This window comes from Armigeres subalbatus, chromosome 1 (genome assembly GCF_024139115.2).
Source record: "Armigeres subalbatus isolate Guangzhou_Male chromosome 1, GZ_Asu_2, whole genome shotgun sequence".
Taxonomy (NCBI): Eukaryota; Metazoa; Arthropoda; class Insecta; order Diptera; family Culicidae; genus Armigeres; species Armigeres subalbatus.
Window position 1 is genome coordinate 199769348 of NC_085139.1, and position 13788 is coordinate 199783135.

General features: G+C 43.2%; 1 protein-coding gene across 3 annotated transcripts in view; it reads left to right on the forward strand.

Moving 5' to 3' along the window:
* The window catches only part of LOC134205676 (serine-rich adhesin for platelets-like), a 199065-nt gene that overhangs the window by 37009 nt on the left and 148268 nt on the right, over positions 1–13788 (forward strand). For all 3 annotated transcript variants that reach the window (XR_009978176.1, XR_009978177.1, XM_062681188.1), the window contains exon 2: positions 8488–10094. Coding sequence is in view for 1 of the 3 variants with exons in the window: in XM_062681188.1 (XP_062537172.1) it covers positions 8609–10094 (1486 nt within the window). In the remaining 2 variants the exon portion in view is untranslated. The remainder of the gene's footprint in view (positions 1–8487; positions 10095–13788) is intronic.

Sequence of the window (13788 nt, forward strand, 5' to 3'; positions counted from 1 at the left end):
ATAAATAAATTTAAAAATGTATATATATTAGGGTGGCTCAAATTAGTATGGGAAAAACTTTTTTCAATTTTTTTGATGGGCCGCCCTTTTATTTGGCTCTATTTGAGGCCCTGATGCTCTGGACAAAATTTCAGCCAAATCGGTCAACGTTTGGGCGGTGCTAAACTCGTTGGAAGTTTATATGCAAAAATGTATGCAGAAACATCCAAAAACAGTGAATTGCAGTTGGACGGCACAACTTACGGTGCAGAACTATGATACTCATTCAGATCTTGAGCAATTTAATACAGAATGTTATGCAGAAAACCGCGAGAAGATTAGAGTTTGCCCGGCTAAGTTATTAGCATTTCTCTGAAGTGGGGTTTGAGCAAATGTCGTTTCTTTTACCTTTGAAAAGAAATAAATTCACCCCTACAACACTCCAGTAAAATGCTAATATCTTTGTCTAATAAACTCTAATCTTCTCGCGGTTTTCAGCATAACATTCTGTATTAAATTCTAGAAGAACTGAATGAGTATTATGATTCTTGATCGTAAATTGTGCCGTCCAACTGCAAATCACTGTTTTTGGATGTTTCTGCATACATTTTTCCATATAAACTTCCGACGAGTTTAGCACTGCCCAAACGTTGACCGATTTGGCTGAAATTTTGTCATAAGCATCAGGGCATCAAATAGAACCGAATAAGAGGGCGGCCCATCAATAAAATTGAAAAAGTGTTTTTTGAGCCACCCTAATATATATATATATATATATATATATTAGAGTGGGGCGTCATGGTCATTTTTCAATGGTTTTTCGAAGCCATTCTGAGTCCTGAACAACTGTGCACAATTTGGGACCGATTGGTTGCTTCCTCGCTTTCCGCATCGCGTTTGAATTTTGTATGGAAATTAGTATAGGAGAACGTATATTTTTGCATTTCTACTACTAGAGGTTTCAGTTTATCGTAAACCAAGTGGCACATTACGTTAAAGTATAACCCAAAGGATGCCGAAAAACTTTGCTGAAGAAGGCACGTTGCTGGAACGTTCACGAAAAAAGTTATAACGCTTCGAAGATTGAGTGTTCAAACCATATGCAAAAAATCATTTATTCTGCCAGCACTGCCGAACTACGTGGAGCAATAATTTAACTGAGTGTTATTTCAAAATTATTGATTTTATAGGACTTTGGAGCTAATGGGAGATATTCGGAATGATTTCACAAAGTAAAAATTCCGATTAGAAGGAAAATAGGTTTTACCCTTTAACAATTGCAGGTTGTCCGATAGTGCTGGCAGAAACATTGATTTCTTGCATATGGTTTAAACAATCAATTTTCAAAACGTAATAACATTTTTTGTAGACCTTCCAGCTGCGTACCTTCTTCGGCAAAGTCTTTCGGCATCTTCCAGGCTATATGCTAACGTATTGACTCACGTGATTGATGATAAGTTGAACCCGTTAAGAGCAAACATGTTAAAAAGTACGTTTTCCCATACTAATCTCCATGTAAATTTAAAACGCGATGCGGCATGCGAGGTCGCAACCAATCGAGCCCATATTTTGCACAGTTGATTGGGGTCCCAAAACGATTCAGAAAAACCTTGATCTCACTTGATCGGACGAAATTTGCGTTGTTCCATACAACTGCGCCCCACTCTAATATATATATATATATATATATATATATATATATATATATATATATATATACGAATTCTATGGCTCTACATTCCAATTGGAACTTGGTCTGCTTTTCAACTTAGTATTCTCTTTGCATTTCCTCAGTTAATAATTGAAAGCTTTTTTATACCCGTCATTGCATGAATATGTATCTTGTGTGGCAAGGTCAATGGATAGAAACACCCGAAAACTTCATAGACCGGACCGAGAATCAGACTCGCCATCTCCGGATTGGCAAACCTACGCCTTTGCTCCCAAGGGTTACTGGAGATTATCTCGATATCTTCTGTTCATATTCTGTTTTTTTTTTGTTCAGGGTTCTCCCTCCCTATGTCGTTATATTAATATTTCTGGGCTACTGGACCATCTTTGGAAGAACGCGAGTGATTTTTTGGATACCTTTTAATTCCTGGAGGCTGGTTCTTAAATATTGAGAACTGGAGAGGCGACTGTATATTAACTAATAACTAAATATATAATAATAATAAAAAAACAAATATTTAAATAAGTGTTCCTTCCTTTGAATTAGTGTAAAATCAGTTTAAATGATTTAAATGCGTTCAATCAAAATGGGCTATCAAAAACAGTCAATTTTGCACCAAATGTGCGGTACTTCATACCATTTTGGTAGCTTGAAATTTATGGAAATAGATTTCAAAATTAGGAGTTGTTTATCCACTTACCCTGGTGGGATGGGGTAAGTGGAAAACCCATGTTACCTTGACCTTCAATAGTGATGTGTAGTTACATATAACTAAAATCAATACGATAATTCCTCTGAGTATCTTTTGTGGAATTATTTTCATTACCTTAACGGAATAACGGGTTTGCCTTCTCGAACACTTAGTGTAAGTAAAGTCTATATGTTCGACCCAAAGATGAACTTTTTATAGGAAAAATGGTACTTACAGGGTTATAAACTAATCAACTTGGTTTAACGAATTGAGATGATGTCTGTATTTTTTTTATTTTTTATTTTTTTTTCCTAAACAATGGAGGGGAATCTGCTCAACAGACATCCTGGGTTGACCAGGAAGTGCTGGGTTAGGGGCCACCTCCAATGAGGGAGGCAGGACTGCATCCCCGACCAGCTAAACCGTTTCCATTGCCGCCAAGCCCATCGTCCCTTCGGTACAACCAGAAAGTAATACTTCAGAGGGGGGCCAGTGCATAACGCACCCTCGAGGTTAGCTGCGTGTCCTTGCAGCATCGAACATCGTGACTCGCTTTTTTAGAAGAACACCATGGTATCGTGCCAGCGCATTGCCGGCTTTCCAGGTGGCCTTACCATGCCCTATGTCCTCGGAAGGTGGGCAGGGTCGACTTCGTGCCTGCTTCCCTCTGCACGACTGGTATCAAGAATGATGATGCCGCGTGCACCCCAAATTGACCGTTCTGCGATAGGGCCTATTTGCCAGCACACAGAGGGACTTGCCGACACGGTGCCTACGCCTGCCCCAGCCTTGACGAGGACCCCTTTCCGTCCTCGGGCTCGGAACCCGCCCGGTTGACCGACGCCGCGAAAGCGACGATACCATGTTGTTTTTCACGCGGCCACTTGTTCGATAAAAGGATCGAGTTCGACCACAGGGCACCGGTATGACCCATGAAGCCGACTCCGAACCCTTGGACCACCTCTTATTTGCGCCTGAACTAGCCATCCCTCGAGTCCACGCGCCACCTTCTCCGAGACGATAGTAGCTCCGAGACGATTTGGACGATAGCCGATAAAACGGTGTTCCAGCCAACTTCATCTTTACACATCCTCCGAACTAGGTTGTCCGGGGTAGTGTCCAGACCACATGTGGCAAGCATGTGGTAACGCATTGTGCGAAAACGCGGGCACACGAACAACACGTGTTCCGCCGTTTCCTCTAAACCAACGCACACCGGACACTCGGGCGAGGCCGAGTATCCGAGCCGGTGTAGGTACTGTCTGAAGCAACCATGGCCTGTAAGGACCTGGGTCAGGTGGAAAGTGATTTCCCCATGGCGCCTCTTGACCCACGTACCTATCTCCGGTATCAACCTATGTGTCCATCTACCCTTAGTGGAACTGTCCCACGCACGCTGCCATTTGACCATTGAGGCCAACCTGACAGTCCTGCGGATGCCTCTCGTGCCGCGCATTTCAAAGCACTCTATGTCTTCACCGATAACGATGTCAATAGGCATCATACCGGTGATGACGCAGAGTGCATCGTGCGACACGGTACGGTACGCGCTCGCAACTCTTAGGCACATGAGCCTATACGTACTTTCTAACTTCGTTCTGTAGCAGTTAATACGCAGGGCCGTGCCCCAAGCTGGCCCCCCATACCTCAGTATGGACAGAGCAACGCTAGCCAGAAGCTTGCGCTTGCTGGCATAAACCGCAGAACTATTGGACATCATCCGGGACAATGCCACTATAGCTGTGGAGGCACGCTTGCAGGCGTAATTGACGTGGCTACCAAAGGTGAGCTTATCGTCGATTATTACCCCCAAGAGTTTGATTGAGCGTTCAGAGGTGATCGTGCAGTTGCCTGCCCTTATCACCGCTTGCTGCTCCGACTTTCGGTTGTTAACAACAACCACCTCAGTCTTGTGGTGAGCCAGTTCTAACTTCCTGGAACTCATCCACTCCTCCACAATTGCAATCGAGTGGGCTGCAGTCAACTCCACCTCTTCGATCGATTCGCCGTAGACCTCCAGCGTAATATCGTCAGCGAAGCCGACGATTACCACGCCCACCGGGAACTTCAACCTCAAGACACCGTCGTACATGACGTTCCATAACACCGGACCCAGTATGGAACCTTGCGGAACCCCTGAGGTTATGTCAACGCACTTCCGACCCGCCTCCGTGTCGTATACCAGTACTCGATTCTGGAAGTAGCTTCCGATAATCTTGTACAGGTACTCGGGAATTCCAAGACGCAGGAGCGCATCTGCAATAGCTGCCCAACTGGCACTATTGAAAGCATTCCTCACGTCGAGAGTCACTACTGCACAATAGCGAACTCCCCTCCTCTTACGCTGGATAGCTATCTCCGCGGATTCGGTAACCGACAAGATAGCGTCTACGGTCGACTTACCCTTTCGGAAGCCAAACTGGTTACTCGATAGACCATCCGCACCCTCCGTGCGTATCAACAACCTGTTGAGGATGATCTTCTCGAGCACCTTCCCCGCCGTATCAAGCAGGCATATTGGTCTATATGCCGACGGATCCCCCGGTGGTTTTCCCGCCTTTGGCAATAGGACCAAGCTCTGCCTTTTCCATGCTTCAGGAAGACTCCCTCGTCCAGGCATCTCTGCATGACAGATCTGAACATCTCGGGAGCCTCGGCAATGGCCGCTTTAATGGCCAGGTTCGGAATACCATCCGGTCCTGGCGCCTTACCTACACTAAGGGACTATGCAATCCCCGCAAGTTCCGCCACAGTTACTCTTCCCTCGTCGGCCACCCTGGCTCCTGGCAGCTCCACGAAGGGAGGTCAGAGGCTTGGGTCGTGACGTGGGAAGAGCCCGCGATGATCCTCTCCAGCATCTCTGGAGACCGCTCTGTAGGGGCCATCGCCCCACGTGTCTTAGCCATTACGACCCTATAGGCGTCACCCCATGGATTCGCGTTGGCACTTTGACACAGGCCCTCGAAGCAGGCTTTTTTGCTTGATCTAATCTCAGTCTTCAGAGCGGCTCTAGCAGCCACGAACGCCACCCGTCGTTCAACACGCTCCTCTTCTGTGCGTGCTCTCTGCATCCGCCTCCTTGCCCGTAGGCAGGCGCGGCGCAGGTTCGCAATTGCTTGAGTCCACCAGTAAGCCGGTGGTCTACCATTCCTAGGGTGGACTTTCCTAGGCATGGTGGCATCGCATGCACGCGAGAGTACTGTTACCAGCTGCTCACCACTCAGACCGAGAGTATTGTGCTCGCGGCGGAGCGCTTCCTTAAACACCTCGTCGTCGAAGTATGATGTCTTCCACATACGAGGACTAGGCCTCGCCCCTTCTTCCGTCCGCTGAATGCTGGTCGTATAGTCGATACTGTAGCGAACCACCAGGTGGTCGCTGTGAGTGTAGCCATCATCTACCCTCCAGTTCGAACTACTCGTTTGGGGTCCAGAACGTAACGTCGATAATCGACTCGGCACCGTTCCAGCTGTAGGTTTTTTTTTGGTACCGACATTAGCCAAGTCCACATCCAACATGGCCAGTGATTCCAGCAGGATCTGCCCCCGTTGATTCGTGGAACGGCTTCCCCATTCCACGGCCCAAGCGTTGAAGTCCCCCGCTATCACCACCGGCCTACGCCCCATCAAGTTAGCCGTCAAACAATCCAGCATACAACCGAACTGCTCGATCGACCATCGAGGAGGCGCATAGCAGCTGCAGAAGAAGACCCCGTTGATTTTGGCAATGACGAAGCCCTCGTGTGTCGAGGACACCAACTCTTGGACTCCATATCGTTGTCCATATCGCCGCCATTTTAGACCCATCGGCGACCCAATTACCGTTCCTGGCGGGTACCCGATAAGGATCCGCTATGATGGCGATGTCCGTCCCCCATTCAGCAACTGTCTGACACAGCAGTTGCTGGGCTGCATCACAGTGGTTCAGGTTGATGATGTCTGTATGTGCGTATTTGTATGTATGTGTGTGCGCAAAGCACGTACAAAATTATCAGCTATTCTTAAGCACTTGTCCTTAACCAATTTGTTCGCAAAAAAATTGCATGCAAAGGTGAAACTTGTTATGAATAAAAATAATGTAAATAATACAATATATTTACCTATAAGTGCTATTTTTACCTTATACATTTTTTTCATATGTAAAACATGCGAAAGGCATCAATACCGATAGGTGGAATTATCAGGCATTTTCTCATTTATATGAGTCCAATCACCACTGGAATCACAATGATAACAAAGAAGGAACATATTAAGATTCACAGCTATCGAAATAAACCATGAAGGGAAGAAAAAAAATGCTTAGTTAGAACATTATCCACTTCCCCCGTAGTGTTTGATACCTGAGGTAAGTGTAAAATCTTTGAATAATTTGCTTTCTTGGTACAAACCACTACCAGTTGGATGGGATTAGTTCAATTGTATTATAATGGTCACCTGTGATATAAATTCACTTGACAAAAGGACAATTGGTGCAAATAAGAATTGATTTTATGAATGCAAAAATCAACTTTTCGCAAAACCTAAAATTACAGTTCAAGCGTTAACCGTGTTAGTGTATGTATTATACAAATTTCAACATAGTATTAGTGTGAGCATCAAAGTATATTCTTGCATAATGTTATTATGTGGTAAAAACTGTAAAGTATGTACAATTCCAATTTTTCGAGTCGATTTTTACACTTACCCTCTTTTTCCACTTCCCCCAGTGTACCTTATATGATTTTTTTTATCTGTTTATATCACTAAATATTGACATTTACTCAATTCGCCATGCTGAGTTTAATGGTACATCAATATTGGGGAAGGGCCGTTCGGCCGAATGCCATTTGGCCGAAGGACACTAGGCCGAAAGTCGTTTGACCGAAAGGGTTATATAGCCGAATAGGCCATTTAGCCGAATATGTTATTTGGCCGAATATGTTATTTAGCCGAATAGGTCATTTGGATGAATAGGACATTTGGCCGAACAGGTAATTCGGCCGAATGTGTCATGTGACGTCTCACATCTCACTTCTCACTGTGAAAAGTGGAAATAAGAAGTTGGAAGTTATAAGTGAGAAGTGAAAAATGAGGAGTAAGAAATAAGTAGTAAGAAGTAAGACGAAGTAAAATACTTAACCGTTAATTAAACACCGACCATCGTAACATAACTAACATATTATTTTTTTATTAGTTCACTAGCAGACCCCTCTAGTAGCACAGTTAAGATCGATTTGGTTGCAGCAACTCTAATGTGACTGGAGTCACAATGACTGATATGTAACAAGTGTGCTACTCGGGCCGACGAACTTCGTTTCGCCTAAAATTGATTTATTCTCTGTTTAGTTCTCGAGTTATGGAGAAGTTTTTATTCCATTTCTATGGGAGCCCCCCTTTCCAAAAGCGGGAGGGGTCTCGAACCATCTTAAGGACCTTCCCCGAGCCCAAAAACCTCTGCATACAAATTTTTACGCCGATCGGCTCAGTAGTTTCGGAATCTATAAGGTTCAGACAGAAATTCATTTTTATGTATATAGATTCACGGATCGGGCGGGGTGAAACCATAAATCGGGACTGATTTGCGATTTGGGCGTAACTTATTTCATAAACAAATATTGAAAGGCAAATTCCTGCTGAAGCTAGCATTTCATAAGAAAACCATAGTATGCATCCAACAGATTAGGCTTTCCTCTATCAGATAAGGGAATTAGTTTTAGATAAAAACGCTTGCATTCGACGGAATTAATGAAACAATGTTTGTTTACAAAATAAGTTACGCCCAAATCGCAAATCGGTCCCGAAATGCGGTATTTGGATGAGTGGAAATAGTGTTCAAGTAGAATGCCCATATCAAAAAATTACCATTGAAAATCGTTATTAGATCAATTCTAATTTAAATAAAAATCCCAGTCGATTGATGGCAAAAATGGAAATTCAGATGAAACATGTACGGTTTATTAGCTTGTAAAATCTATATTTTTTCGTGACGCTCTCATTTTTCCAACTTGTTATTTATACCGCTGTATCCAAATCAAAAAATACATATTCTACGTCAAAAAAAATCCAAAGCCACAAACTACTGATTGATTATCTTTCCGCTTCTTCCGAAAAAGCTTTTAATAGCATCTCTGAATTCAACTGCTTTTGTTTTGCTCACTTGCTTCCAGAAAACACCCACTGAAGAAACACAAACACTCCAGATAAACAGCGAAGCAAACATTATTGATAGGCTTACGAGTATTCGAAGAAGTGAATCCTTCTGGGAATTAGTGCTTTTCACGACAAAATATGGTCAGTTCAACCATCACGCTCGATAAGAAATCATCGTCATCATCCTCATCGACAGCAACGGCATCAGCTTCGGCACAGGCTTCCGCTGAGCAGAACACCAACAACAGCATTATCTCAATACCGCTAAACGCTACCGCAAGCACAAACTGCAGCGATTCGTCGTCGTCGGCGGCTTCTTCATCAGCATTAGGCCTAAGTGAGCAAAAGATTTCCATTCTCTTTCCGAAATGCAAACCCAGGGTAGCTGAACATCACTACCAGTCGAGCGTATCAAGTGGTATTCTCATGAACAACAATAACATTATTAATAGCAGTAACAACAAAACTAGTATGAGCACAATTACGAGCAACAGTAAATCGGACATTACAGGCACATCTTCGTCGTTAACCACGCCCACATCACTTACGTCTTCTTCCTACGCACTGAATAGTTCATCATACGGAATGGAGAACAGTGGGTACCGTGGTAACAGTACGGGCATTTCCGGCCCTGGGTCTGGATATGATTTATTAGGAAGTAGGCAAGAACTCAGTTCAAGATTGAATAATAACCAATATGAGAGCAGTCGCTCGAGCAGTCGACATGCGAGCTCGGTGGACAAGTACAGCTTTTACTACAATAGCCAACCCCCTCCGTTGTCAACGTCCCCGACGGAGAACAATGCTAACGCTGGGGGCAACAGCAACCACTTCCTTCCATCCGATGACGAGGAAGATGAAACTGATATGCAGAAGGATAGTTACCCACGGCACAGTTACTACACCAGCCGCCAGTCGCATTACTACAATCTTCCAAAGCAGGACCCGGGGACACCCAGCAGCAATTCTCGGTACCATTGGGACCTATCGTCCAGCAGCGCGCTGTCCTATTCAACACCCATCTCGTCCACAGTGACGTCCACCATTGGTGGCGGTAGCGGGGGGAAGCGAGCTTCGATTAAATCATCCTACACAAAGGTGCTGCAGTCTCCCCTGGAGGACGAAAGCGACATTGAGGACAAGCTGAAGTACTTCAACTATCAAAACGAGATGCACAACAGCACTACAACCGGTGTGGTCAACATGCCCGTGAGCGGCTCGGCCGCCATCGAGAAGCCAAGTGGAATTTATAGCAATTACAAGACTAACGAAATGATAGTCTTCAACGATATTGATGAAGAGCGACGACGTGTTCAACAGCAGCATCAAGCTCAACGTCAGGAGAATGACCACAAGCATGGCAGCTCTACCGGTGCGGCAGGACTGCACGTGTCGGCGGCCACGGCCGATGGTCTGGACGACGGGATTAGTCTGCATCGCCGTACCCAATCACTGCGGCAGGACAATAGTGGTGGAATCGGGGGTGGAGGAGGAAGTGGTGGTAGTGGGGGTGGTGGTGGTGGTGTCGGCGATGAAGGTAACAACAGTAACGAGACCAGCAGTGCGCACAAAACAACCTCGGCAGCAACGGCGGCGGTGTCCAATTCTGGATCGAATATTATGGGTGAGTGATTTATTACTATTATATATGGGCCTCTTGTGGGTTTTTGGTGTCTGTTGTTCTGCGAGACTCGTTGCTGGGGTGGGTGGTGTAATGAAAGAAATATGCAGTAGTTTCGTGGAAATATGGACTTGTGTTGGGTTTATACTGTTGCTTTTCCGAAAAATATTCAGTTCATGAATCAGCATTATAAATATATATGGGTTATCGCAATATACCTGTTTTCATATTTAATCATCATACATATCATAATAAATAGAAAAGTGTTTGGGAAAACGATTCTAAGCAAAAGCAGCATAACATATCAGATGTAGAATTCTAATTATCTGGAATCTTATAGTCGTCTAACAAGCAAGTACACCCGATTCTTTTTTACACGGGGGATGCGTTCCGTGTAAAAAAAGTTTTGTATGGGACTTTTAGGAGACCACCCAGCAGTTTTCAGGTTTGCCCGGCCTGAGACCCTTCAGAAGGAGGGGTTGAGTTTCCCGAACTCGGGAGGGAAGCTGACTGACTACCAACAATGTGGTTTGGGGTCAGATACCGTCTATACCATCTAAACTCCGGAAACTAATCCCAGGAAACGTTAGAACTTAGATCGTGAGGGGAATTCATCATCATCGGTCCCAGTTGCTCATCCAAATAAATCCCTTGCTACCAAAATTAGAGAATGGTTGGAAATGGATATCGGGTCCAATGGCCCAGTACAAAAATCTACATACGCACGCGAGCTACATGAAGAATTCCTCACAAGAATTAATAACAATCATCGTCGCATTGGTTATTCGCTTGAGAACCGCTGTTCCGCTTATTTATTCGCCATAATACCGGTAGCCTACCCTTAGGCACTACAAAGTAAAAGCTCTTCTAGCTCGACATACAAAGTTTCCTTTATTCGACGATTAGGGGAACTAGGTTTAAAATGCGCCAGTCAGCTAATACGAGCCATTGCATTTTCTGGGTTAATAGGCTAAATTAAGTTACAAAACCGATGGCAGCTGACGCCTAAACATGTTTTCAGATCAACAAATTAAAAATAATAGTCAAGACATCTATAATAAAAATTTTAAAAATAAATTTGTTTTTTCCGCCTTTTGATAAAATTTAGTCTTCCGTTTCCTTAAGGATTTTCCACTAGATAAAAACATTTTTTCAATAATCTTTGCACATGTCTGGAAAAACAAATTAGTAAAGATTGTGCCAAGTTACTAAAAAGTTAACTTTACTACATTTTTCATAGAAAAACACACATTTTAATAAAACCTCTGCATGCAGGATAAACGCGCCCATCTGATGTGCTTGACTATGGATGTCATAGTTTGAGAAGGGCGTGTGCCAATAATAATTTATTTTTAAATAATTATCAATTAAAAAGTAAAAAAGTAAGAATTGAAAAGAGGGAAAATAAAACTGAAAAGTGATGAGTGAGAAGTTATGAGTGATGAAAAGAATGATTCAGAATTCCGCTAAAAAGCCCTAAATAGTTTCATAATTGATCGTGAATTGTAAGCTGAGATTTGAGATATGAGAAGTGAGGAGTGAGATGGGAGAAGCGAGAAAAAATAATGAGTATTGAGAAGTGAGAAGGGATAGGCAAGCAGTAAGAAGTGCGAAATAAGATGTGATCAGTGAAAAGCGAGAAGCAAGTAGTAGAAGGTGAGAAGTAATAAGCGAGATACTTTGTGTGCGAAAAGAGCAGTAAAAAAAGCATGAAGAGGAATATGACAATTAATAAATGGGATGTGAGAAGTGAGAAACGAGACGTGGGAGGTGCAAGGTACAATGAGTGAAATTGCAGAATAGAGAAAAAAGGGAGAAGAGAGACGAAGGGAGAGAAGTAAGTAGTGTGGAGACTACTAAGAATAGAGTTTTTTTAGCATAGATTGTTGGGCATCTAAGAAGTCCTGGAGTAAGAGCTAAAGGTCTACAAGCGTAGCTGATGATCAATCGGACTGTTTCAATTATTGCACATTTCCTTTTGGATGTGTAGAATAGAATGAGCCAGGTCATTCCAGAAATCCCTGGAGTTGGGCCTCAAGATCTACACGCGTCACTAAAGATGTATCGGACTGTTTTAAATGTGGTACATGCCCTTTTGGATGTGTAGAATAGAAGAAGTCAACGGCAGAGGTTTTTGGTCATCCAAGAATTCCCTGGAGGTAAGTCCTCAGATCTACACGCGTAACTAAAGATCAATCGGAATGTTTTAAATATGGTACATGTCCTTTTGGATGTGAAGAATAGAATCAGTCAGCGATAGAGGTTCTTGGTCATCTATGAAATCCCTGGAGTTAGATCCTCAGATATACACGCGTAACTAAAGAAAAATCGTACTGTTTTAAATGTGGTACATGCCCATTTGGATGTGAAGAATAGATTAAGTCAGCGATAAAGGTTCTCGGTCATCCAAGATATGCCTAGAGTTAGATCCTCAGATCTACACGCATAACTAAAGATCAATCATACTGTTTTAAATGTGATGCATACCCTTTTGGATGTGTAGAATAGAATAAGTCAACGGCAGAGGTTTTCGGTCATCCAAGAAATCCTTGGAGTTAGGTCCTCAGATCTACACGCGTAACTAAAGATCAATCGTACTGTTTTAAATGTGATGCATACCCTTTTGGATGTGTAGAATAGAATAAGTCAACGGCAGAGGTTTTCGGTCATCCAAGAAATCCCTGGAGTTAGGTCCTCAGATCTACACGCGTAACTAAAGATCAATCGGACTGTTTTAAATGTGATACGTGCCCTTTTGGATGTGAAGAATAGAATAAGTCAGCGGCAGAGGTTCTAAGTCATCCAAGAAATCCCTGGATTTAGGTCCTCAGATCTACACACGTAACTAAAAATCAATCGGACTGTTTCAGTTATGGCGCATGTCTTTTTGAATGTGTAGAAAAGAATGAGCCATCGTAAGAGATTCTGGGTCATTCAAGAAATCCCTGGAGTTTGGCCTTAAGATCTACACGCGTCACTAAAGATGTATTGGACTGTTTCAAATGTGGTACTTGCCTTTTGGATGTGTAGAATTGAATAAGTCAACGGCAGAGGTTTTCGGTCATCCGAGAAATCCCTGGAGTCCTCAGATCTACAAGCGTAACTAAAGATGTATCGGACTGTTTTAAATGTGGTACATGTTCTTTTGGATGTGTAGAATAGAATAAGTCAGCGGCAGAGGTTCTTGATCATCCAAGAAATCCCTTGAGATTAGCACACAGGTCTGCACGAGTAACCGAAGATAAATCGATCGATTTTAAATGTGGTACATGCCCATTTTAATTATAGAATATAATGTATCTACGGCATAGGTTGTCGGTTATCCAATACATACCTAGAGCAAGGCCTTAAGATCTACTACAAAACAAAAGAGAATTGCCCTTTGTGGTGCATAGGCACAGGGCATGTATCATATTTGAAATAATCCAATTGCTCTATGGTTACTTATGTAGATCTAAACGCCTTATTACCGGGATTTTTTGGACAACCAAGAATTCATACTTTGGACACGTTCTATTCTATGGATCACAAAGGGCATTCTCCATATTTGAAACAATCCAAGTAACCTTTGGTTCCGTTTGTAGACCCAAAGGCCTATTACATGGATTTCTTGGACGATCTAGAACCTATGCTTGGAATGCGGTCTATTCTATGCATCACAAAGTGCATGTAGCATATTTGAAATAATCCAATTGAT